Source organism: Hyperolius riggenbachi, chromosome 11 (assembly GCF_040937935.1).
Source record: "Hyperolius riggenbachi isolate aHypRig1 chromosome 11, aHypRig1.pri, whole genome shotgun sequence".
Taxonomy (NCBI): Eukaryota; Metazoa; Chordata; class Amphibia; order Anura; family Hyperoliidae; genus Hyperolius; species Hyperolius riggenbachi.
Window position 1 is genome coordinate 119,622,386 of NC_090656.1, and position 26,078 is coordinate 119,648,463.

Sequence of the window (26,078 nt, forward strand, 5' to 3'; positions counted from 1 at the left end):
TTCTCATTTATTTTTTTTAAAGAAAACCCCCATAAGTCTAAAAATAAAAGGCCTATTTTATAAATGTCTTAGTCCAATAAGATCCAATAGCCCTGCACCTCCAGTGTCTTTGGGAAGGGTGAGTAGACAGTGTTTCAGTCTAGATGGTTTGTTTCATGTACAGGTCCCCGGTTAACGAATGAGATGGAGACTGTAGGTTAGTTCTTAACCTGAATCTGATCTTAAATCAAAACATTGTGCCATTTCTGTCCTCTGTACCTCCTTTATTCTCCCCTGTGCCTCCAGTATCCCCCTCAGTTTTTCAGAAAATCAATAAAAACAAAAAAAACCACACTTATTCCCACAGAATCAAATTTCATTTTTTCAGGCCTTTCGTGTTGGTGGGGTGTTAATGCATATTTAAAGAGACACTAAAGCAAAAAAATAGTCTAATATTGCTTCCAGTACAGGAAAAGTTAAGAAACTCCAGTTGTTATCTATGCAAAAGAGCCATTGAGCTCCACGACTTTCAAAGTCGCAGAGAGCTCTGTCTTCTGAAGTTTGTAAACTCAAGTGTCAGTAACTGTATTTTCTTTTTCTCTCCAGAGGACAGGTCAATAGTTCCCTGGCCTGCTCTGTAAAAACATTTAGAATGCTGAGTAGGGTGTAAACTGCAAATATTAGAGAATAATGCAATGATATGAAAACCACTACTGAAAATAAAAATATGAGAATTTTTTTTTGCTACTAATGTTCTAGTAATTATCCATACTACACAACTAATTCATTATATCATGTATTTTTTTTCACTTCAGCGTCTCTTTAAGGTTATGGAAAATAAATCTTGATAAGCACAATAGAGATTGTTTAGTTAACACATAGAAAACAAGCATACAAGTAGTATATTCATTTTTAAAACACCTGTTTTAGAAGACCTGTTTTTATGCAGTATTTTAAAATACCTGTTTTCATGCAGAAGGTCACTTCAGAATTATAATCCAAACTGATTTGCCGCATTCCCGCGGCAGAACGAAGTCTTAAACTCCCCGAAATCTGGGCATCCTACTGGGTAGAGGCAGAGCTTTGCGCAGTAGCTCTGCCACTGCTCATGTCAATCTCAGCCGATCTCCGCCTCTCCCCATCCCTCTTAATCTTCTTTTTCTGAGAGGGGCAGGGAGAGGCGGAGATCAGAGGAGACTGACTGTACTGGAGGCAGAGCTACAGCACAAAGCCCTGCCTCCCCCGTGCAGCAAAATCCCCGACTTGGAAAGTCGTGGAATTTTGCCCCGGTATTTCAAGGGGATAAAGATGTCGTTCTGCCACAGGATGCAGCAAATCAGTTTGGATTATAATGCTAAAGCAGCCTGATGCATAAAAACAGGTATTTTAAAATGCTTCAGACTCTCTTTAAGTGACCTTAGCCATCCTGGGCATTGTTCTCCTCCTTACCTTTCTTTGTATGCGTTTGTGCCCAGAACTGTTGCCTTAGCTACCTGGTTTCCTGCATCTGATCAGCCATGTACAATAAAAAATCCCAGTTTTTCCTGGGGAGCAAGAAAAGTTTAATTTTTGCCCCATATCTGATTTTTAGAAAGGGTCAATGACATGCTAATAATTTCAGAATAATGTAAATGTTATGCAAATTGTATGGTGCATAAAACTGAGGCAATCAAATTAACTTCCTGACAATTTTGTTTGTCCCAGTTTAAAGCAGCCTACAATTTTTCTTTAAATCTGTACCCAAGATAGAATTATTGGCATCATACTGAAAATTTGTAGTGATTAAAGCGGAATATAACCCAGCATTTCATCTTTGCTTTAAAGCATTATTTACAGCATATTATATGCAACCAGCATTTTTTTTTTACTAGACCAGCATTGGAAGGGTTACACACAGAGCTTGAAAGTTCAGTGCAGTGAAATGTGGAGCATCCAAACTTGTAGATTATGTTATCTTGTGTTTACTTAAATATATCAAGTGAGGAATGTGACACATTCTCTGACTGCGGAGAAGCTGCTGGAGACAGAGAGAGAGGGTCAAAGCATGTCTGCCTGAATGAATAAATGAATGAATGAATGAAATAATTAATAAAACCAGTTATTAATAAAATGCAAAGTCAGCTCACAAAGCAAAAAACTGTACTTTTGGGAACCTATAACTTCTAAATGAATAATAATACTTATGTACAAATGCAAATATGATAACTGTATGGCATATAAAAAGTAGGAAAACATGTTTTTATTGAATATTATGTCAGGGTTTTAAATCGCTTTAAGTATGACTCTTGTTGTTTCAACGTTCTCACCATTGTTGGACTGTATAGGCAGCTATTGGAAATGCATGGTCAAATTCACATAAATGCATCTATATTAGAGTTTGCAATGTGAATGTATGTTTTGGTATGTTTACATTTCCAAGAGCCTAACTGCAGGTAGAATGACTATGTTGTACTTGGCATATAGCTAAACTACTTACCGAGTTTGCTGAAATGACAACTTTAGTAAGACATACATCATTTTCTTTTAAAGAACATTTTCCTATGTCACCCAAGACAGCAAAGCCATCTTCATAGCACAACTTGAAAACAAGAAAATCAGATTAAAGTACAGTAACTATTAAGAAGGATGTATTTTGTTTGAAGTAGTATGAAAAACAAAAATAGATTTTTGGTCTAAAACATTAAACACAGCAAAACAACAGAAAACAGTAAAAGACTGACATTCTGTAAGTTGTAAACATACTTATATTTCACTGAAGCTAACTGATAACAAAGGCTGAGCGAGATCAATTTTGCTAAATAGTTAAACATTCTCGAAGCATGTGGTGTTTGCGGCCCCTGTAGAGAGGTTTAAGTCACCAATTCTTTCATATGCACTCCACGCCACTCTTCATCTTCCACATACTTCCACCTTCTAAGCCTGGACTTTTGCTGTGAAGGTGGAAGGGTGGGAAATATGGAGAGTGGTGTGGTGTGGAGTACATAAGCGCTGCGCTGCGTAATATGTTGGCGCTTTATAAATACAATAAATAAATAAAAATAAATAAATAAGCAAAAGACAGCTGCTTAAGTGAGTTAATCCCCTCTGTATAGCCCACTCCCTTCAAAACAATTTATATCTTTTTGGTATTAGTTTTATGATGTGTGTAATGCTTTAGACCAGGGGTGTCAAACTGGTCCTTCGAGGGCCGAGGTCCTCACACATTTTTGACACAGCTCAAATGAATTGATGGGTCTGAATCAGGAAAGGTGTGGTCCATCAGGTATAACACATTCCTCTCTTTCTCATTTCATCCTAAACACTGGCATGGATCTGGCCCTCCAGGCCTGGAGTACGACACCTGTGCTTTAGACCATAGAGGAGATCGAAGGTACATACCACTTTAATCTATGTTCCCAAATGGCAAAGGATTTTGGAAAGGAAATAAAGGGGAATGCATAGTGTCATTTTGAGACTAAGCTGTCAAATTGTCATATGATCGCAACACAAAACTATAACGCATCACCATTTCCATCAGTTTGGAAAGGATTACAAAGGGTCTCGGAGGAAAGAGTGAGGCTTCTGAGGGTAGATGGGGGGAGAGGGGCTAGCCAGTTTCTAGGTTTAATAGCTCTCAGAACAAAGTTGGAAAGGTCTACCCCCCCCCCCCCCCATACACACTGTGATGCAGCAGCAAGAGGAGCACTCATTATTAGGTAGACATCCGGCAGTTAGTAGCCAGAGGTGTACATGTAGCTAAATGTGTCCAGCCAGTATAGATAGCCAGAGAGGGCAGCTCCAGTAGAAGGTGGCAAAATAAGGTGATGCCCCAATATATGTATCCAATGTGTCCCTCAGTATACATGTCCAGAGTGCCCCTGAGTATTTGGAAGTGATAACCCCCCACCCCCAGGATAGTTTGCCAGAAAGTCCCCCACAGGTAACCAGACAGCCCCCCCCCCCCATATAGGTAGCCAGAGAGCCCCCCAGGATCAGTAGCCAGAGCCCCCATGTATATGTGGCAAGAGAGGGCCTTCTAGTATATGTAGAGCGAGAGGCCCCCCCAATTCAGTAACCGGGAGGGGGGGGGGATTTATTCACCTCTCCAGGGTCACAGTCAGTAGCACACAGGCATATGCCTGTGGGAGGAGGGCCTTTGCTGTGATTTAAGAGAGGAACGCTGTGGCACTCTGAGCAGCAGCTTAGGGTAAAGGCTGGCCCTGGTTGCTTCTACACTTTATCTATTCTGGTTACATCATTTGAAAAAAACAACAAGGTGCCTACACTTTTACATACATTTTACGTGTCTGTGTTGGAATTCTGGTGTGTTTCATGTTTTTTGCTTAAAGGGACTCCGAGGAGTGCCCGAATGTAAAAGAATACACTTACCTGGGGCTTCTTCCAGCTCACCGTAGGCGGCGAGGTCCCGTGGCATCCTCATGGCTCGTCTCCTTCAGCCTCCGCCGGGCCCCCCGTTATCGGCGTCACCCGGGCCTGATGTTGGCTGGAAAACGGGGGGCCGGCGGAGGATGAAGGAGACGAGCCAGGAGGACGCCGCGGGACCTCGCCGCCTACGGTGAGCTGGAAGAAGCCCCAGGTAAGTGTATGCTTTTAAATTCGGGCACACCTCAGAGTCCCTTTAAAGGACCTTTGTCGCGAAAATGTAATTTTTTTAAAAATATATGTAAACATATACAATTAAGAAGTAAGTTTCTTCCAGAGAAAAATTAGCCATAAATCATTTTCTCCTATGCTGCTGTCACTTACAGTAGGTAGTAGAAATCTGACAGAACTGACAGGTTTTGGACTAGCCCATCTCCTCATGGGGGTTCACAAGGATTTCTTTATTAACAAAATGCACTTCGTAAATGGCAGTTGATGCGTCCAACTGCCAAAAAAGTGTATGGTGAGAAGGGAGGCTAGTCAGCATCTTTGTATAAATCTTTTTCAGTGAGTGTCTTTTCAAAGAATAAAGGCCATGCTGAGTTTCCCCTATGGAGAGATGGACTAGCCCAAAACCTGTCGGTAATGAAAGATTTCTACTTTTTTGGAACAGGATGAAGCAGAAACATGGCTCGCCCTGCTATTGTAAATTTCCCGGCAGCGTTAATTACCATACCTCCCTCCAGGCCTCCATGGACTCAGAGAAAAGACGTCATTCGGCTGCCAGCTATTGCTGAAGAAAATCATATTTCTGTTTGTCTTGGCCTAAATAAACCTGACTTTCTTATACATTACCTTTCTCCTGCATGCTAGCTGTAGTCCTACCAGGTAGTTCTCCCTCTCCAGTCCCAGATGTATGACCTGATCCAACAAGTTACAAATTGGTTTCAGCCTGAAACTCTCAATGGACCACAGGTCATTGAAAAGGTGGTGATGGATATCTGCCCTCATTACCAGTAGACCTTAAGTGGTGGGTGAGCCATGGCAATCACAAAACAGCTAACCAGTTGGTGGATATGGTTGAGAGATTTACAGCCACTGAGTAGCTGCTTACTCGCACAAGATCAGGCCCGAGAGGAAAACTATTTTCTCCAAGGAACTTTAGAACCAGCATGATGGGAAAAGCCAGTCAGACTGACACCCAGAGAACCCCTGGAGAAACCATGTAGGATCAGATATACCAGGGGTCACAAATGTTATTTAACACGACATTATTACAGAGCCTGAGTATCATATGAAGCTAAAAAAATGTTGGAACTTGGAATCATTGAGGAATCACAGAGTGAGTAGTCAAGTACAATTGTATTGTTACCCAAATCCAATGGTACTCTGAGATCCTGCAATGATTTTTGAAAACAAAATAAAATCTCCAAATTTGATGCCTACCCTAAGCCCCAGGTAGATGAATTAATTTAAAGGCTAGGCTTGTTGTACTACTACCTTGGATCTCACAAAAGACTACTAGGAAGTAGCATTTTCACTCCAGATGGCCCATTTCCAATATCACAGGATGCCTTTTAGTTTTGTACAAACTACAGGCTATGCTATGCAAGATTCCCTGAGGGAAGCATGATTCACTGTGAATCCTGACAAATGTTTATTAGGAGGCAAAATACCTGGGCTATATTGTAGATGAGGGACCAGGGCCAGTTCTAGACTTTTTGCTGCCTAAGGCAAACTTGTGAGCATCCAGTGTTTTTTTATTCAGACGGAAGCTCACAGCAGCAGAATAAAAGTATGCAGTAGAGAAGCGGGAATGTTTAGCCATTAGGTCGGCCCTGGACTCGCTTTGTCACTATTTGCTGTGTAGGAGATGTTGGTTAGTGCCCGGTCATGTTGGTCATGTTACTTTCACATGGATGAAACAGAACAAGGGATCCAATGCACATAGTTAAGCATAGATCTGATGCCCTCTCCGGAGTCCGTTGTTTGAGCTCCTCTAGTCAGTGCTGCTCAGCAGAGCTCGAATATTCGAGTAGCTCGAATATTCAAGCTCTTTTTCAGCTATTCGAGCTCGGTATTCGAGCTCCAGATAGCTGGAGCTATTCGAATGGGCTATTCGAGTGAACTCGAATAGCCCATTCACTATTCGCGCTATTCGAGCTAACAGCGCTATTCGAGCTCGAATACCGAGCTCGAATAGAGTCATAGCCCAGATTGATATCCTTAGAGCCAATCAGAGGGCTCCCAGGCCCTCTGACGGCGGCCAATCACTGAGGGGGACCCTGGCCAGCCCCTACCCTATAAATAGCGGCCGCCATGTTCCGTTTCTCCGTCCTTGCCCGACTTTGCACAGAGAGAGATTTGCTCCTTTGTGCGTTGGCTTAGCAAGAGCTTTATTGTGGTCATTTACCTAGCGTTTTTGCTCACATACACCTCCTATATACACCTATATTGTTGTTAGTTAGATAGACATTGTATTTTAGTTAGTAGCTTTTGTGTTACATAGAGAGAGACTCAGACAGATGCTGCAGGCTTACAGCTTTAGGCCTCAGGGCCTTGCCTGTGTGGGCAGCTGTTCTCTCCTGTCCTCTGTTTATTTCTCATCTATACCAGTATTTCTGCTGTCCTTTAGTACTGATTGATTGTATTTTGTATTGTAGTTATATACTGTAACTGTACTAGGACACTCACTCAGTCACTGTTCATAGGCTACTAGCTCCTGCGTGTGCGTGCACTCACTGTCTGTGTACTGTACACACACTCTATTTCCTTCTGAATAGTTATATACTGTAACTGTACTAGGACACTCACTGACTGACACTGTTCATAGGCTACTAACTCCTGCGTGTGCGTGCACTCACTGTCTGTGTACTGTAGTGTACACACACTCTATTTCCTTCTGAATAGTTATATACTGTAACTGTACTAGGACACTCACTCACTGACACTGTTCATAGGCTACTAGCTCCTGCGTGTGCGTGCACTCACTGTCTGTGTACTGTAGTGTACACACACTATTTCCTTCTGAATAGTTATATACTGTAACTGTACTAGGACACTCACTGTCACTGTTCATAGGCTACTAGCTCCTGCGTGTGCGTGCACTCACTGTCTGTGTACTGTACACACACTCTATTTCCTTCTGAATAGTTATATACTGTAACTGTACTAGGACACTCACTGACTGTCACTGTTCATAGGCTACTAGCTCCTGCGTGTGCGTGCACTCACTGTCTGTGTACTGTAGTGTACACACACTCTATTTCCTTCCGAATAGTTATATACTGTAACTGTACTAGGACACTCACTCACTAACACTGTTCATAGGCTACTAGCTCCTGCGTGTGCGTGCACTCACTGTCTGTGTACTGTAGTGTACACACACTCTATTTCCTTCTGAATAGTTATATACTGTAACTGTACTAGGACACTCACTCAGTCACTGTTCATAGGCTACTAGCTCCTGCGTGTGCGTGCACTCACTGTCTGTGTACTGTAGTGTACACACACTCTATTTCCTTCTGAATAGTTATATACTGTAACTGTACTAGGACACTCACTCACTGTCACTGTTCATAGGCTACTAGCTCCTGCGTGTGCGTGCACTCACTGTCTGTGTACTGTACACACTCTATTTCCTTCTGAATAGTTATATACTGTAACTGTACTAGGACACTCACTGTCACTGTTCATAGGCTACTAGCTCCTGCGTGTGCGTGCACTCACTGTCAGTGTCTGTGTACTGTACACACACTCTATTTCCTTCTGAATAGTTATATACTGTAACTGTACTAGGACACTCACTCACTGACACTGTTCATAGGCTACTAGCTCCTGCGTGTGCGTGCACTCACTGTCTGTGTACTGTACACACACTCTATTTCCTTCTGATTACTGATTGATTATTGTAATTTCTGGTTGTACTTACTGTTACTACTTACTGTACTAGTAGGGACACTCAGTCACTGTTTATAGGCTTGCTCCTGCGTGCGCGTGCACTCACTCACTGTCTGTGTACACACACTCTATTTCCTTGTGATTATTACTACTGATTATTGTAACTTCTAGTTGTACTTACTGACTCTGTTACTACTTACTTACTGTACTAGACACTCACTCAGTCACCTCGCCCACCAACCCACTCCATTAAAGTACCCCACTTTTCACCCGCCCTTTTAAAAAACTTTTGTGTTTACGCCCAAAACATCGAAGATGTCTGGAAGTGGCAGCCAGCGCGGTCTGGGCAAGGGGAAGGGCAGCAAGGGAATCATGAGGAGAGGGAGCAGCATTGTGGCAAGCCGCGGGCGCGGCCGCGCCACCATGCACAGTTCCGCAGCAGCAGCGTCAGTGGCTAACATTCCTCCTATAGCCACTGGCCGTGGACGCCTTGGACGCCGCCCAGCAGGAGCATCTGCAACTCACGCTGCAGAGACACAGCAGCAGCAGCGTGTAGCACCTGCTCCGATTTTCCTCCAGCCGGGTCGGAAACGTCCCATTGAGGAAAAGGATGCAGACACTGTGGTGCAACTGATGACGGAGGATGAGCAGCCCGCCATCAGCTCTGCATCCGAGGCCTCCACCCTCACCACCACCCCTGTTCGCAGCAGCCGCCCAGCAGGGCCTGGGGAGGAGGCCAGTTCACAGTCAGTCGCCGACCTGTCACTCAGCACTCTTTTGACCCCAGGCATGATGAGTCAATTGTCTGCTGTTGTTGGCGATTTGGAGGAGGAGATGCTGATGGGCACTTTGGGGGATGAGGGATTGGACAGCAAGACTGTGGCGACAGTCAAGCAGCCCATCCATGCATCAGGAGAGGAGTTTGGGGGGTCATCATCCCAGCAGGACATGTTTCAGGAGGGGGAGGATGATGATGACACGGTGACAGACAGAGACTGGGTGCCACCAGCTCCAGGGGATGTCGTCATCAGCAGCTCTGAGGAGGAGGAGGAGGATGCGCTTGTGGGCCTTGCAAGGAGGCGCATCATTGCAAGCATTGGCAGCAGTAGGCAGGTCCCCCAGCCTGCTGGTGTCTCAGGCTCAGCAGCAGCAGCATCTGCCAGTACCACCACCAGCCGCACCCAAGCCCCCCCCCAACCACCACAGGGAGACAGGCAGCAGTGGTTCCATGCCGTAGGGGGTTGTTTTTGTCACCAATCTGGCGCTTTTTCACCATGCCCACAGTGTACAGCAAGTACGCCACTTGCAACCACTGTCAGCGGAAGTTGAGCAGAGGTGCAGACCCCTTAAAGTTCAGCACCAGCTCGCTCATCAACCACCTTGCTGCGAAACATTTCCACCAGCATGAGGAGTTCCAGAGGCTGAAGGCATCTGGTGCTGGCAGTTGCACCACACCCATCACTGCACAGCCTTCAGCAGCAGCAGCAGCAGCAACAGCAGCCACCCGCCCTCCTGCTCCTCCAGCAGCACCAGCAGGAGTGCGGAAACGCACTGCTCCTCCCCCCTCTGCAACTCCTGCCGCCGACACTGAGGCCTGTTCTGGCAGCCAGTCCTCAGTGGCCTCCTCTGCTGTGTCTGCTGATTCCCGTGCCAGCAAAAGGCCACGCCAGAGCCTTTTGAGCGAGTCCTTCCAGGGGATGGTTAGGGCTCTGCCTCCCAGCAGCCGTCGCGTGCGTCAGCTGAACGGCTTGCTGGCACGGGCCATGTGCTCCCAACTCCTGCCGTACACGCTAGTGCAGGAGGGGAGCGACATTCGTGCGCTGCTTGCTTGCGCAGCCCCAGACTGGCAGCTCCCCAGCAGACACTTCTTCGCCCGCAAGGCCATTCCTGCACTGCACCGCTTTGTGATGGCCAATGTGGAGCGAGGGCTGGAGCACGCGGTTGGTGAAAGGGTCCACGTCACCATGGACTCCTGGAGCAGCCGCTTCGGGACAGGCCGCTACCTGTCCTTCACTGTCCACTGGGTCAGCTTGGTGGAAGGGGGTGAGGATGGGAGAGCAGCAGCGGGCACAGCAGCAGCAGCAACACAGTGGGTGGTGCCACCCCGCAGGGTCGGGGGAACTGCAGCAGGTTCCTCCGATCCTCTGCCATCCTCTGGCACACCTGGCCAAACCCCCCGCCTCAGCAGCAGCGTGAAGGCCCGCCACTGCCAAGCGCTGCTGCACTTGGTCAGCCTTGGGAAGACCAAGCTGATGGCAACCCATGTGTTGGCCAAACTCCAGGAGCAGGAGAGGATTTGGCTGACCCCCCAGAGGCCTCAGAGTCGGAGAGGTGGTGGCCGACAATGGGGCCAATCTGGTTGCCGCAATAGACAGGGGAAACCTGACCCACATCCCCTGTCTTGCCCACGTGCTGAACCTGGTGGTGCAGAAGTTCTTGCGCACCTACCAGGGGATGGGCGAACTGCTGGAAACGGCAAGGAACGTTGTGCGTCACTTCCGGCGCTCGGCTGCAGCCTGTGCGAGCCTGGAAGACGTGCAAAAGGAGCTGGAGCTGCCACGCCATCGGCTGATCCTTGACGTTCCGACTCGCTGGAACTCCACCCTGGCGATGTTGGAGCATCTGGTTGAACAGAAGCACGCTGTCAACCAGTACCTTGCCCTGGCCACTGTTTCCGCCGCTCAGAGAAGGGACAAGACCAGCAACATTCCGTCCATCGTCCCCGATGATGACTGGAGGCACATGCAGCAGGTGTGCTTAGTGCTGGCTCCCTTTCTGCAGGCCACTAACATGGGGAGCAGGGACCATGCTATGGTCTGCGAGTGGGTGCCCCTGGTTTGTCTGCTGAACAGGGCCCTCGATGCTTTGCTGGAACAGGGAGCGGCAGCCTTGGACCAGCAGGAGCGGCAAGCAGCTGCACAGTCCACCTCTGAGGGGGAGGAGGAGGAGGACTTGGTGGAGGTCCCTGACCTTGCTGCTGATGAGGGGGATCAGCACAGCGCAGCTGAGTTGGTGCGGGGGTGGAGAGAGGATGAGGCGGCAGAGGAGGAGGATGAGGACGACAGCACTGCCGTCGATGTGCCAGCAGACGTGGCCCGCCTCTTCCCAATGGCAGCGCACATGCTGACGTGCCTGCGCAAGGACCCCAGGGTGATCCAGATGAAGCAGAGGGAGGACATCTGGATCAGCATGATGTTGGACCCACGCCTCAAGGGGAAGTTGAGCCAGTTCCTGCCGCCTGCAGGAGGAGACCCAGCGCAACAAATAAGGAGCTTGCAGCAGGCCCTTGTTGAGCGCTTGGAGGAAGCCTTCCCCCAGCCTTCCACCCCCACTGTCCAGCCAGCACAGAGGCAGCAGCAGGTGCCTGCATCCAGCAGCAAGCGCCCCACAGACCTGCTGTCTCTCAGCAATGAGCTCTACAGGACTGTAGAGGCTCCGGCAGCAGTGACTAGAGAGGAGGTGCATGCAGCAGCATCCTCCTCCGGTCACAGCCAGCGCCTGACCCACATGGTGGCTGACTACATGGGGTCCTACAGCGGGCTTGACAGCGATGCCCCTGTTGATCCCATGGAGTATTGGGTCAAGCGCCTGGAGATCTGAAGCGAGCTGGCGCAGTACGCCCTGGAAGTACTGTCCTGTCCCCCTTCCAGCGTGCTGTCCGAGCGCTGCTTCAGTGCAGCTGGTGGCGTGGTCACCGAGAAACGCTCACGTCTGTCTCACAAGTCTGTGGACAGACTGACGTTTCTCAAGATGAACCAGGCGTGGGTGGAAGGCGAGTTCCTGGCCCCTGTTGTTGGCGAGAGGGGGACATGAACTGAAGAACCATTGTTAATGTGCCTTACCACCCTTTACCACCTCCTGGCTCCTGCTCACTAAGCCAGCCTGGTTCACTTTGACTATTACGTCGCCTGCAGCCACACATTTTACACCTACAGTGGGCTGCTGTGTACTGCCCTTCTGCAGTCTGTCTGTGTTTCCCACTGTCAGGGTACACAGATTTACCTTCTGCTGCCACTCTGCCACCAGCTATTACTTCAAAAAATAGCTATATCTGTGTAATTAGTTGTAAAACCAAAACTACAAAACCATTAAAAAAAAAAAAGGTTTAATTTTTCTGAGGTGCCCGGGTTGAAAACTGTGTTGTCCCAGTTGTGTATTGGACACAATGTGGGCTGCACGACCGCTGTCTGGGACCTCCTGTTGTGTTTATTTACGCCCTGGTATCACCGCTAGGTACCAGGGCTATTATGTCACGCTGCCTGCCTGCTGCCACACTCACACTACTCCTCCATTCCTCCTGCTGCTGCTGCTGTCTGTCTGTGTTTCCCACTGCCAGGGTACACAGAATTACCTTCTGCTGCCACTCTGCCACCAGCTATTACGTCAAACAATAGCTGCTCACATAATTACTCCTCCATTCCTCCTGCTGCTGCTGCTGTCTGTCTGTGTTTCCCAATGCCAGGGTACACAGATTTACCTTCTGCTGCCACTCTGTCACCAGCTTTTACGTCAAACAATAGCTATATAGATGTGTAATTTGTTTTACAAACAAAACCAAAAAAACATTAAAAAAAAAGGTTTAATTTTTCTGAGGTGCCCGGGTTGAAAACTGTGTTGTCCCAGTTGTGTATTGGACACGATGTGGGCTGCACGACCGCTGTCTGGGACCTCCTGTTGTGTTTATTTACAGCCCTGGTATAACCCGCTAGGTACCAGGGCTATTATGTCACGCTGCCTGCCTGCTGCCACACTCACACTACTCCTCCATTCCTCCTGCTGCTGCTGCTGTCTGTCTGTGTTTCCCACTGCCAGGGTACACAGAATTACATTCTGCTGCCACTCTGCCACCAGCTATTACGTCAAAAAATAGCTATATATCTGTGTAATTTGTTTTACAAACAAAACCAAAAAACCATACAAAAAAAAAAAAAAAGGTTTAATTTTTCAGAGGTGCCCGGGTTGAAAACTGTGTTGTCCCAGTTGTGTATTGGACACGATGTGGGCTTCACGACCGCTGTCTGGGACCTCCTGTTGTGTTTATTTACAGCCCTGGTATCACCCGCTAGGTACCAGGGCTATTATGTCACGCTGCCTGCCTGCTGCCACACTCACACTACTCCTCCATTCCTCCTGCTGTTGCTGCTGTCTGTCTGTGTTTCCCACTGCCAGGGTACACAGAATTACCTTCTGCTGCCACTCTGCCACCAGCTATTACGTCAAACAATAGCTGCTCACATTACTCCTCCATTCCTCCTGCTGCTGCTGCTGCTGTCGGTCTGTGTTTCCCACTGCCAGGGTACACAGAATTACATTCTGCTGCCACTCTGCCACCAGCTATTACGTCAAAAAATAGCTATATATCTGTGTAATTTGTTTTACAAACAAAACCAAAAAACCATACAAAAAAAAAAAGGTTTAATTTTTCAGAGGTGCCCGGGTTGAAAACTGTGTTGTCCCAGTTGTGTATTGGACACGATGTGGGCTGCACGACCGCTGTCTGGGACCTCCTGCCTGCTGTGTTTATTTACAGCCCTGGTATCACCGCTAGGTACCAGGGCTATTATGTCACGCTGCCTGCCTCATTGACTGCCTGCTGCCACACACTCATCCTCCTCCTCCCGCTGCTGAAATTACCTCCTGCTGTCTGTGTGTTTCCACTGCTAGGGAGCACATACAATGGCGCTTCCAACATGCGTGCGCCACCAGCTATTTGTTACGCTCAAAAATAGCTGCATTTCTTTAAAAAAAAAATTAAAAGAGAAATAAGTGAAGAAGAAGAAGACGATATAGAAAAAGAAGGAGAAGAAGAAGGAGAAGAAGAAGAAGGAGAAGAAGAAGAAGAAGGAGAAGAAGAAGGAGAAGGAGAAGGAGAAGGAGAAGGAGAAGAAGAAGAAGAAGAAGAAGATCAAGAAGAAGAAGAAGAAGAAGAAGATCAAGAAGATCAAGAAGAAGAAGAAGAAGAAGAAGAAGAAGAAGAAGAAGAAGAAGAAGAAGAAGAAGAAGAAGAAGAAGAAGAAGAAGAAGAAGAAGATGAAGAAGAAGAAGATGAAGAAGATGAAGAAGAAGATGATGAAGAAGATGAAGAAGAAGATGAAGAAGATGAAGAAGAAGAAGATGAAGAAGAAGAAGATGAAGAAGAAGAAGATGATGATGAAGAAGAAGATGAAGAAGATGAAGAAGAAGAAGAAAAATAATACTGTTTTTAAATAATAGTGTTTTTACCTTCCCTCTTTTTACTGTTTTTAAATAATAGTGTTTTTACTCTTTTTGGCGCCTCTGTTCTATCTGCGTTTGATACAAGAAGAAGAAGAAGATGAAGAAGAAGAAGAAGAAGAAGAAGACAATATAGAAGAAGAAGAAGAAGATATAGAAGAAGATATAGAAGAAGAAGATATAGAAGAAGATATAGAAGAAGAAGAAGAAGATATAGAAGATAAAGAAGAAGAAGAAGAAGAAGAAGAAGTATATACAGTACTGAACAAAATTCTGGACACAACTTCTCTTTCCACCTTTTTTTTTTTAAAGGAACATCCCCACATAATCACTTGCTGTTGTTACTTGGAAAAAAAGATGTTTCTTGCATCATTCACCCTCAAAACAAGTGTTGGAAGCTATTTAAGGCCAATTCGAATAGTCAGCTCGAATAATGAGCTCGAATACCGACTCGAATAGTGAGCTCGAAGTCCGAGGTCGAATCAAATAGTAAAAATTATTTGCCTCGAATATTCGACTGACCTCGAATAATTTACTATTCGAATTCGACCAAACTCGAATTTTAAAAAGGGGTATTTGAGCACCACTACCTCTAGTTGAGGAAGGGGGGGGGGGCGTTATGTACAGTACTCTAGGAATGGGTCCTGGGTGGCAGATATATTCTGCCTTATTTTAGGCAATGGCCCCTTTAAGACAGGTGGGAACTGGAGGAAGGAGCCCAGGGTAGTTTGGCAACCGTTAGTTGGTATGTTTTAATTAGGTTGTTACAGGGTCCAGAGCTCTGGAACAGGGATGGAAGGATGGAAGGCAGTTGAGTGGGCCTCCCTGTTCCATCCCAGTCCATGCCTGGCTTTGAAAGCAGCCAAACAGCAGCTATCTGGAGCTTAGAGTAAGAAGTGAACGATTGAGAGTGTAGCAGGTGAGCTGCAGGGTGAATGTGTGTTTACCTCCTGAACTTTGATATAGAGTGCATTGCTTACTGTATCTTAATTTTATTTTGCCAAGGCTGGTCTGTTTTCTGGACTGAGATTTCTCAGACAGCAAAGACTCAGATTTTTTACAACGCTGAAGTAAGCCGTTTTGACTTACCTCTGTTACTGCCTTTTGCTGAACGAAAGCATATTTCTGTTTGTCTTGGCCTAATTAAACTGGACTTTCTTCTACAGGACCTGTCTCCTTTGTGCTAGCTGTAGTCCCCGTGAATCCCAAAAACTATAAAATATATATACATATACACACTGTATATATATCATAAGACATATAACCTTGACTAATATGGCTTCAATCTTCTTGAAATGGATAAATAGGGGTCCTGTACATTTTTTTAAGGCTCTTGTACCATTCTTCCTGCAAAACATTGGCAAGTTCAGTTTATGCTGATGGAGGGGGATAGTTTGCTCAAACATTTGTATCCAACGCTGACTACAAGAGGTGAATAACATTTAGGTTAGGCGCTTTGTGGAAGTCACGGCAGATTTGAAACTTCATCTTGGTGTTTAGAAAACCAGTTCCGGATAATGGGAGCTGTATGAACAAGGCATTGTCATCTTGTACTACCACATACTACCACCATCAGAGAACAAACTTTGCATTGTGAGTTAAACCTGGTCACTCAAGATGGACATGTTGCCAGCGATGTGACCTTGCATGGTAATGATGGGTCCAACAGAATACCATGACTAAACTCCATCATGTTTCTCTCGTGATAGAAAACAACGTGAATCGGAAGCTTGGAATGATGTTCTCCAGAAGTAAATTTGCCCAAAAGACGGGAACCGTGTAAAGCTTGACTCCTCTTGCCTAATGACATTTTTCCATTGCTTCATAGTCCACATTTGATGACTTTGAATTCACTGTGTCCTCTTAGTTGTATTTGCATCAGTGATAAGTGTTTCTGCAATTACAGTTCCATACTGTTGTGTTGCGAATAGGATTTGTGAGGATGGTATTTGGGTCAGAAGTTTCTTTTGAAGCTGTAGACGACTTTTTTCATTACAATCTTACACAATGTTTGTTTGTCACTGTCACTTAACACAATTCAAGTCATGCCGGGGTTTGTCAGATGTGGTGTTTCCAGTCTTACTGTATTAAGTCATAATATTGGATATTCTGCCCTGTGGCTACACAAGCACCCACCATATGAGCCCCAACAATTTGGCCATGTTGGAATTCCATCAGCTCTGATATTATTTACTCACAACTGCACAAAACGCTGTCTTTATCGACATATTCTTGCAATATGTAGATGAGGATCCTAGATGGTAGTTGCATTACGTAACAAAGACAGCCCCACCTCCTCCAAACCTCTACCTCCCTGCTGGAATGGTAAAAGATAGGACGTCCAAACAATATATATATAACAAAAAAAAGAATGCCATGTGATGAATAGATTTTCAGTAGATTTCTCAAACCTGTCCTCGTGGCTCCCCAACAGTGCATGTTATGCAGGCATCCTCACCTATGCACATGTGGGATAATTAGTGTCTCAGCTACATGAAATCCACCTAGATGAGCCACTAATTACCCTACCTGTGCATGGGTGTGGTTGCCTGCAAAACATGCACCATTGGGGAGTCACAAGGACAAGTTTGAGAAACACTGATATAATCTATTAAACATCATGTAGTCGGGGCATAACAAAGGACACCTGGGTCCCCAGGCAAACACAAATATCTCAGGCCCCCTACAGATGCACCCCCCCTCCCAAAGTTGGCAGGGAGGCAGATGCCACCCCCAATTCAGTATTAGCACAGCAGAGCTATGTGTATATATTTATGGCAGCAGTGTCACACAGTGTTGCTCGGATACCCCGATAACGAATTTGATTAAATCCGGCCATGATAGAATCGAAATCCAGATATGCCATGATCATGAGCTGGATTTGAATCAGAAATCCGAATTAGACTCGGATTTTAGCCGTGATTACATGTAGAATCGTGACTTTAACATTAATAGCAAAGCCCCCATACATGCTACAATCACCAAAATTGCATGGATTATAAAGGTGATCAGTGGCTACACCTTAAAAACAATTTTTTAAAGAACTTTTATTTTTTGAGAAAATCGATTTTAAATTTAAAATAACACTTTAAATGTGGCTATTAATTGGTAATCATTGGTTTTAAACAGGGAAATACACTTTAAGCAATCAGAGTCCCTAACAAACTACAACCAACTACAACTAAGCAGAGTCCCTAGCAAACTACAACCATGCAGGTAGGTGAAGAGTCCCAATGGCACTAGGGATGGTCGGAAATGCCAATTTCCGATTCCGCGGTAATTACGCATTCCGCCATTGTCAATTGCCGATTTTGCTACCAATTTCCGCATTCCAATGCAGAATTTCCGCCACAAATCGCGGAAATTCTGCCCGACTTTAACATCGATTTTCTCAAAAACTATAAGGTCTTTTTGAAAACTTATTTTTTGCATCTTGTTCACAAGATTCTGTTTAATAAACCCTGAAAATGTGGTGTTTCTAGGACTTACAGGGGCTTTGCTATTAACCGCTAAAGTCGGCGGATTTTTATTAAATGTAAAATGCAGAAAATAGGCAGATGCAGATTTTCAGCATTTTACATTACAGTAAAAATCCGCCGATTTTAGCGGTTAATAGCAAGGCCCCCGTAAGTCCTAGAAACACCAAATTTTTAGGGTTTATTAAACTGAATCTTGTGAACAAGATGCAAAAAAAGTTTTCAAAAAGAAAGTCGATGTTAAAGTCGGCAGAAATTTCCGCGATTTCCGGCAGAAATTTCAGCGATTTCTGGCAGAAATCCGCCTACCGCACTTGCATTACTGATTTACGCATTCCGATGTGGAAATGCAATTTCCGATCGGAATTTCATTTCCGCAGAATCCAAATGAGCATCCCTAAATTGCACCTGGCGGTGGAACCACTGGAGGAGGATGAGTGGACGACACTACAAAAACATCCAGAGTTTGTTTTTTTGCAGCTACAGCAATGACATGGCAGCAGAGTTGTCCAAGGACCCTGGCAGTCGGGAACACAGACTGCAGGAGAAAAATGCAACCGCGGCGACAGCAGCAGGAGGAGGACTTAAGTGTGTCATCAGCACTCAGCAGTAGCACAGAAGGCCATGGCAGCATGGCACCAGATGGGTGGTACCACAGCATGAAAATGCCACCCAAACATTATAGCACCCGTGGACTGGGCGGTGGGAACACAAACTGTCAGAGGGAAATACAACAGAAGCAGGAGAACTAAGGTATTTCAGCAGCAGCAGCACAGAAAACTATGGCACCTCACTCGTTGTACCAAAGCATGAAAATGCCGCCTAAACATTACAGCATCTGTAGACCCTGGCGGTGGGAACACAGACTGCCGGAGGGAAATACAACAGAAGCAGCAGCAAGAGGACTAATGTGTGTCATCAGCACTCAGCAGCAGCACTGAAAACTATGGCACCTCACTGGTGGTACCACAGCATGAAAATGTCGCCCAAACATTACAGCATCCATGGATCCTGGCGGTGGGAACACGGACTGCAGAAGGGAAATGCAGTCTATAAAGGTGATCAGTGGCAGCAGGAGGAGCAGCATGTGTCAGCAGCAGCATATGAAGCCATGGGACACGACGGTTGGGCACTACAAAATAAATGAACCAGGCCAATTAAGAGTTGGTTGTAACTTGAGTTGGAAAGGCAGGCATTATTAAAATTCCCAGCCACTTCATGTCCCACTGTCGCCGACAGCAGTGGTCAGGAACTCACCTTTAATCCAAGCCTGGTTAATTTTGAGAAAGGCAAATTTGTCCACCGAGTCACCGGATAGCCGAGATCGCTTCTCCGGCCACACTTTAGTATCTCTCAGAGAGGACACTGGAAGGGGTTGCAGGACAGGACTTCCAGGATGTACTGGGCAAGCTCTCTCCAGATCTCCAGTCCCTTGACCCAGTACTCCATGGGGTTAATGGGGCTCTCTGTGTCAAGCCCGCTGAATTACCCCATGTAGACAGACACCATGCCGGTCAGTCGCTGGTGCTGGTTGGAGGAGGATGCTGTGACTGGCACCTCTGCTCTGGGTAGGTCCACTGCATACAGGCTCTTGGTTAGGCTAAGCAGGTCTCCAGGGTGCCGGATGATGCTGCTGCTGGCCGCAGGCACCTGTTGCTGGGTTGTGAGATCAGCAACAGTGGGGGTAGCAGGCTGGGCGAATGCTTCCTGCCGTCTACCCACAAGGGCCCCCTGCAACTCCCTTGTACGGCGCTCGGTGGTGGATGGCGACATGAACTGTCCCAGCTTCCTGTTCAGACGTGGGTCCAGGATCAAGGTGATCCAGATGTCCTCCCTTTTATGCATCTGGATTACCCGGGAGTCGCCGCGAAAACAGCGCAACATGTGCGCAGCCATGGGGAAGAGGCAGGCATTGTCAGACTGTGACACATCATTATCGTCCCCCAAGAGGACATGCCTGTCCTCATGTTCCTGCACCATGTCCTCCTGAAACCGCCACCCCTGCACCACCGCAGCGGTGCTCTGCTGCTCCCCCTCAGCATCCAGGTTAGGGACCTCCAACTCCTCAACTCCTCTTCCACTATCTGAAAGTTGTTGTCCTCCTCCTCCTCCTGTGAGGTGGACAGCTCTGCCAACTGCTCCTGATCCAGCTGGGTCAGGGATGCCTCCCCCTCTGCCCCCAGATCCTACAGTGCCCTATCCAGCAGGCAAACCAAGGGCACCCATTCACAGACAAATGCCTGCTCCCAGGTCACCATATTGGTTCCTTGCAGGATATGGAGCCAGCACCAGGCACACTTGCTGCATGTGCATCCACTGAGTTGAGGAGATCAGCTGCAGGTTAGTGGAGCCATAGATGTTTGCCTCACAGATGTACCTGCTGACAGCCGTTTCAACATCACCAGGGTCGAGTTCCAGTGAGTTTGGACATAATACAATAATACAATACAATAACATTTCTATAGTGCTTTTCTCCCATAGGACTCAAAGCGCTTAGGCATCTATGATCAGGCGGTGTGATGGCAGGCCCTCGTGCCGCTGCAGGTCAGGCAGGGTTGCAAAGGCAGTGGTGGAGCAGCGGAAATGGCACACCAGCTTCCGTACAGATTCCAGCAGCTGGTCCATCTTCAGGTAGGTGCACAGGAAGCACTGCACCACCAAATTGAGGAGGGGGCCAAGCAGGGGATGTGGTCAAGTTCTCCCAGGCGCAGTGCAGCCACCAGGTTGGCCCCATTATTGGACGCCACATAACCGACTTTGAGGCCTCTGGTGGTCAGCCACTTCTGCTCCTGCTCCCTGAGGGCAGCCAGGATGTGGGCAGCCATGAGTTTCTCCTTCCCCAGGCAGTGGCGCACGGAGGGGGTTGTTCTGAGTGTCTAGAACAACCCCCTGCACCGGGACCGGAAGTGGGGCTGCCGCATGGCCCGGCCGGCTGGGGAGAGAAGACAGAAGAAAATGATGGAGGCGCCAGCCGCGCTAATAAGGGATGCGGGAGCTTTATTCCTCCCTCCCTCTGAATGCCCCCACCTGCAGTGAATGTGTGCCCGGCTCCCCCATGAGTGTGTGCGCAACGGAGCGGTAGGTCCTCTTACCGCAGATCAGGCGCACCAGCAACTGGAGTCTCATGCTTCCTGTTTACCATGACGTCACAGGAAGCATGAGACTCCAGTTGCTGGTGCGCCTGATCTGCGGTAAGAGGACCTACCGCTCCGCTGCGCACACACTCAATGGGGGAGCCGGCACACATTCACCGCAGGTGGGGGCATTCAGAGGGAGGGAGGGAGCGAGGAATAAAGCCGGTTCCCGCATCCCTTATTAGCGCGGCTGGCGCCTCCATCATTTTATTCTGTCTTCTCCCCCAGGCAATCTTCTCCCCACACAGGGGGCGGGCACCTTCCTTCACCTATCTTATACTGGGGGGCATATACCTATCTAATCTATCCTGGGGGGCATATACCTATCTAACCTATACTGGGGGACATATACCTATCTAATCTATACTGGGGGGCATATACCTATGTAACCTATACTGGGGGGCATATACCTATCTAACCTATACTGGGGGGCATATACCTATCTAACCTATACTGGGGGGCATATACCTATCTAACCTATACTGGGGGGCATATTCCTATCTAAGCTATACTGGGGGGCATATCCCTATCAAACCTATACTGGGGGGCATATCCCTATTAAACCTATACTGGGGGGCATATACCTATCTAACCTATACTGGGGGGCATATACCTATCTAACCTATACTGGGGGGCATATCCCTATCAAACCTATACTGGGGGGCATATACCTATCTAACCTATACTGGGGGGGCATATACCTATCTAACCTATACTGGGGGACATATACCTATCTAATCTATACTGGGGGGCATATACCTATCTAACCTATACTGGGGGCAACTATATGGGCTACCTATACTGGGGGGGGGGACCTATAGCTGGCTACCTATACTGCGGGCACCTATACCTGTCTCCACGTTGGGGGCGCATTTTACGCCCTCACCCTGGGTGCAATTTAGCCTAGAAACTGCTAGTATTTGGCTCCACCCACACCATATTTTGGCCACGCCCACACGCCACTTTCAGGAACCCCCCCCCTTGGAAATCCTGGATTTGCCCCTGCCAGGCTGACCAATTTCATCAGCGCTTGGCAGTGGCAAGGCTTTGTGCTGCTGCTGAGGCGGGCTTGTTTGCAGGGTGTGGAGGGAATGGGATCAGAGGAGCCTGCTGCATCTCCCCTGATCCCACGTGGTGGCACCACCAACTGGCCTGGTGCTGTGCCAGCTGCTGCTGCGTTCTTCTCATACCCCCTTCACCAATGTCACCCAGTACTCACATTATTACTAGAGTTGGGCTGAACCTCCGATTTTAGGTTCGCGAACTTCCGCGGAAGGTTCGGTTCGCGTTAAAGTTCGCGAACCGCAATAGACTTCAATGGGGATGCGAACTTTGAAAAAAAAAAAATTATGCTGGCCACAAAAGTGATGGAAAAGATGTTTCAAGGGGTCTAACACCTGGAGGGGGGCATGGCGGAGTGGGATACACGCCAAAAGTCCCCGGGAAAAATCTGGATTTGACGCAAAGCAGCGTTTTAAGGGCAGAAATCACATTGAATGCTAAATGACAGGCCTAAAGTGCTTTAAAACATCTTGCATGTGTATACATCAATCAGGTAGTGTAATTAAGGTACTGCTTCACACTGACACACCAAACTCACTGTGTAACGCACCGCAAACAGCTGTTTGTGTAGTGACGGCAGTGGCGGGTTCACTGAACAGGAATACAGTGGTGGGTTCACAGAACAGGTATGCAGTGGCAGGTTCACTGAACAGGTATGCAGTGGTGGGTTCACAGAACAGGTATGCAGTGGTGGGTTCACAGAAAAGGTATGCAGTGGTGGGTTCACAGTACAGGTATGCAGTGGCAGGTTCACTGAACAGGTATGCAGTGGTGGGTTCACAGAACAGGTATGCAGTGGTGGGTTCACAGTACAGGTATGCAGTGGTGGGTTCACAGAACAGGTATGCAGTGGTGGGTTCACAGAACAGGTATGCAGTGGTGGGTTCACAGAACAGGTATGCAGTGGTGGGTTCACAGAACAGGTATGCAGTGGTGGGTTCACAGAACAGGTATGCAGTGGTGGGTTCACTTAACAGAACAGGTATGCAGCCAGGAACAAGCTAAGCCTAACTAATCTTTCCCTATGAGAGACAGTCTGCAGCAGCTCGTCCTACTCTCACTAACGCAGGCACACGAGTGAGCGTAATGGCCGCCGCTGCATGCCTTTTATAAGGGGGGGAGTGGCTCCAGGGGCTAGTGTAGCCTAATTGGCTACACTGGGCCTGCTGACTGTGATGTAGAGGGTCAAAGTTGACCCTCATGGTGCATTATGGGGCGAACCGAACTTCCGCAAAAGTTCGCCTGCGGGACGCGAACGCGAACCACTGAAGTTCGCATGGAACCGTTCGGAGGCGAACCGTTCGGCCCAACTCTAATTATTACTCTTTTCAACTCCAAGATACAGGCAAAAGGAGGCATTTCCATTTGGTATAATGCGCTTTTATACTCAAACATCTCCCCTATACAGAAATATCTATAAACCTGGTCATACGACCTAAAGGTTCATATACCACCAGACCAAATTCTTAAAGCAAATAAACTACTACTCACATACTCTAAATGTAATTCCCAGTGGGAACAACACCAAAAAACAATGTATAGGTGGTACATCACTCCCAGAAAATTAGCTATCTTTTCTCAATCTACATACGACAAATGGTGGAAGTGTAATAAAGAAACTAGAACCTTAATTCATATGCTATGGGAATGCCCCTTAGTAGCCGAATTCTGGTATTCAATCGAGTTAATAATCCGCAAACACTATTCTCCAAAGTTTCGTCTTTCCCCACAACTAGCATTACTTTTGTTGGATCTTGAGAAGATTGGAAAACCCCATCAATTCATAATTTGTCATATTACCTTGTGCACACATACTTGTTATGATGAATTCCCTGTTGGGTCCCCTTTTATATATGTTGGTTATATTATACACTATTCTCCATAGATACAACATAAGTGTTCAATACTCAGATTTTCATCCAAAATCGAATCTAAATGTATCCTGAAAGGCAATAATCATTACAAGTCCACTATAGAATAGTGCGGTAATTTGCAGAACTATCTTATATAACTTTTTCCTCAACTGATCAGTAACGTCTCAATCTACAAATGGAGAGAACTTAGTTATTCTAAAAGTGCAGGCAGCCTCAATCTGGAGACTTCCTGTGTTACGGCCTGGAGAAGGTCTAAGCTTGCTCAGCTGCAGATGCCAAGTTAATGAGCAAGACTAGAATTTTAGTACCCAGCCCATGTATGATATGCTATTCCTCTCCTTCGTAGACATTCAAGTTACTAAGTTCTTGCAAACAAGATGTGGAATGTTTAAAGGGTTAAACCCTATAAGTTTTGATATAGCTATACTTGTTATCTAAAGTTGAAGAGAAATCGAGAGCCCAATATGGTGTAGTATGTCAAAATTGATTGGATAAATGAAACAGTGAGATGGTAATACTCACAAACACGGGTTACCACCTAGGTAACAAATCATTAGGCAGGTGAGGAGATTAGACCTGTCCTCATTCAGGATTAAGAAGTCGCTCTCTGTAGATAGGAAGAAAGGGATCACCCCTCCACCTGGGGTGGACTCAAATATATTGGTAGGTGAACAGAGGCGCCAGAAGGATAAAAGTACATAACATTTTTTAAAAATTGCTGGGAGGAAGTGGTGGACTCGCCTCTGTTAAAGCAAACACCAAGGACTGTAAAAATATAGATATACACATTTATTGAAAATACCCCAAAGATGCAACGCATTTCACGGGCACAGCCCACTTCTTCAGGCAATAAGTAGCGGATAAACAACAGCAATTCAGTTATAGCAAGCAAAGCGCCTCTGTCTTGTTATCTATTTCGCAATGATCTGTTGTCCATTTATCTGCAACCTCAAAGCTTGTTATTGGAAATTAATACATTGTCAGTAATGCTTTGTGATTTACCAATTCTGTTATCCTAAAAATCAATAAAAACTCATTGTTGAAAAAAAAAATGTCACCCAGTACGCAGTAATTGACAGGTAGCGGCCTGTCCCAAATCAGCTGCTCCATGAGTCCATGGTGATATGGATCTGCTCGCCCATGGCATGGTCGAGCAAATGGGCCACTTTTGCTACTACAAAATCGTAGAGTGCTGGGATGCCGGTCCTTAAAAATTAGTGCCGGCTTTGGATTCACCACTCTGGGATCCCAAACTAGAGCAGCATGTGCATAGCACTCCCCTCCTGCACCAGGGAGTATGGAAGGAGCTGGGAACACATGGCCCGGGCCAGCAAGCCGTTCAGCTTCCAGATACTCCTGTGCCCAGGAAGCAGAGGCTTGGTCAAGCCATGAAAGCTGTTGCTCAGCAGGGTCTGCCGATGTCCTGCAGGGGAAGCTGAGGAGGAAGCACTGGAGGGAGCAGAGGAGGCCAATGAGGACTGGCTGGCCTCACTAGCCTCAATGTCTGTGGCATGAGCTGAGCTTCTGAGGGCGCAATGGATGAGGAAGTGCGTTTTCGTGCTGTGGCGCCTTGACGACCACTGCTCCTGCTGCTCCTGAATGCCACGCGGTGGGTCTGCTGCTCTGACCACCCCCCTTCCTGGTCCTTCAGCCTCTTATACTCTGCAAAATCATTATGGTGATAGCTCTTCAGGTGGGTCTGGAGGGATGAGGTACCCATCTTGGCCGCGTTGTGCCCGTGGCTCAAGCTTTTTTTTGCGGAAGTTACACACTGCATAGCTTGCATCCAGGGTGGACGCAAAATATTGGGGACGTAAACACCCCCTATGGTGTGCAGAGGGTGTGGCTGCTCTCCCTCTGGTTAAGGGTTGCGTAGTGGTGCTGCTGATGGCAGTGCCGGCTGAAGCAGTGGCCTGTGTTCCACACCCACTGCTGGACATGCCCCTGCCTGACATGTGGCGATACAATTGCCTACACTCTTGTGCCTCATCCTCCTCCGAGCTGCCTTCTCAGGCACATAAGGACGTTTCTGCCAATCATTCTTGTCGTCAGAAAACAGCTCTTCTCCTGACCCCCCC

The 26,078-nt window shown here is 47.1% G+C and overlaps 1 protein-coding gene across 1 annotated transcript in view; it reads right to left on the bottom strand.

Annotated features, from left to right (window-relative positions):
• Positions 1 to 26,078, bottom strand: part of LOC137537859 (mucin-5B-like) — a gene marked incomplete at its 5' end in the record, with an annotated part of 285,507 nt that overhangs the window by 257,266 nt on the left and 2,163 nt on the right. The window contains one exon of the mRNA XM_068259809.1: positions 2,456 to 2,557. Coding sequence (XP_068115910.1) covers positions 2,456 to 2,557 — 102 coding nt within the window. The remainder of the gene's footprint in view (positions 1 to 2,455; positions 2,558 to 26,078) is intronic.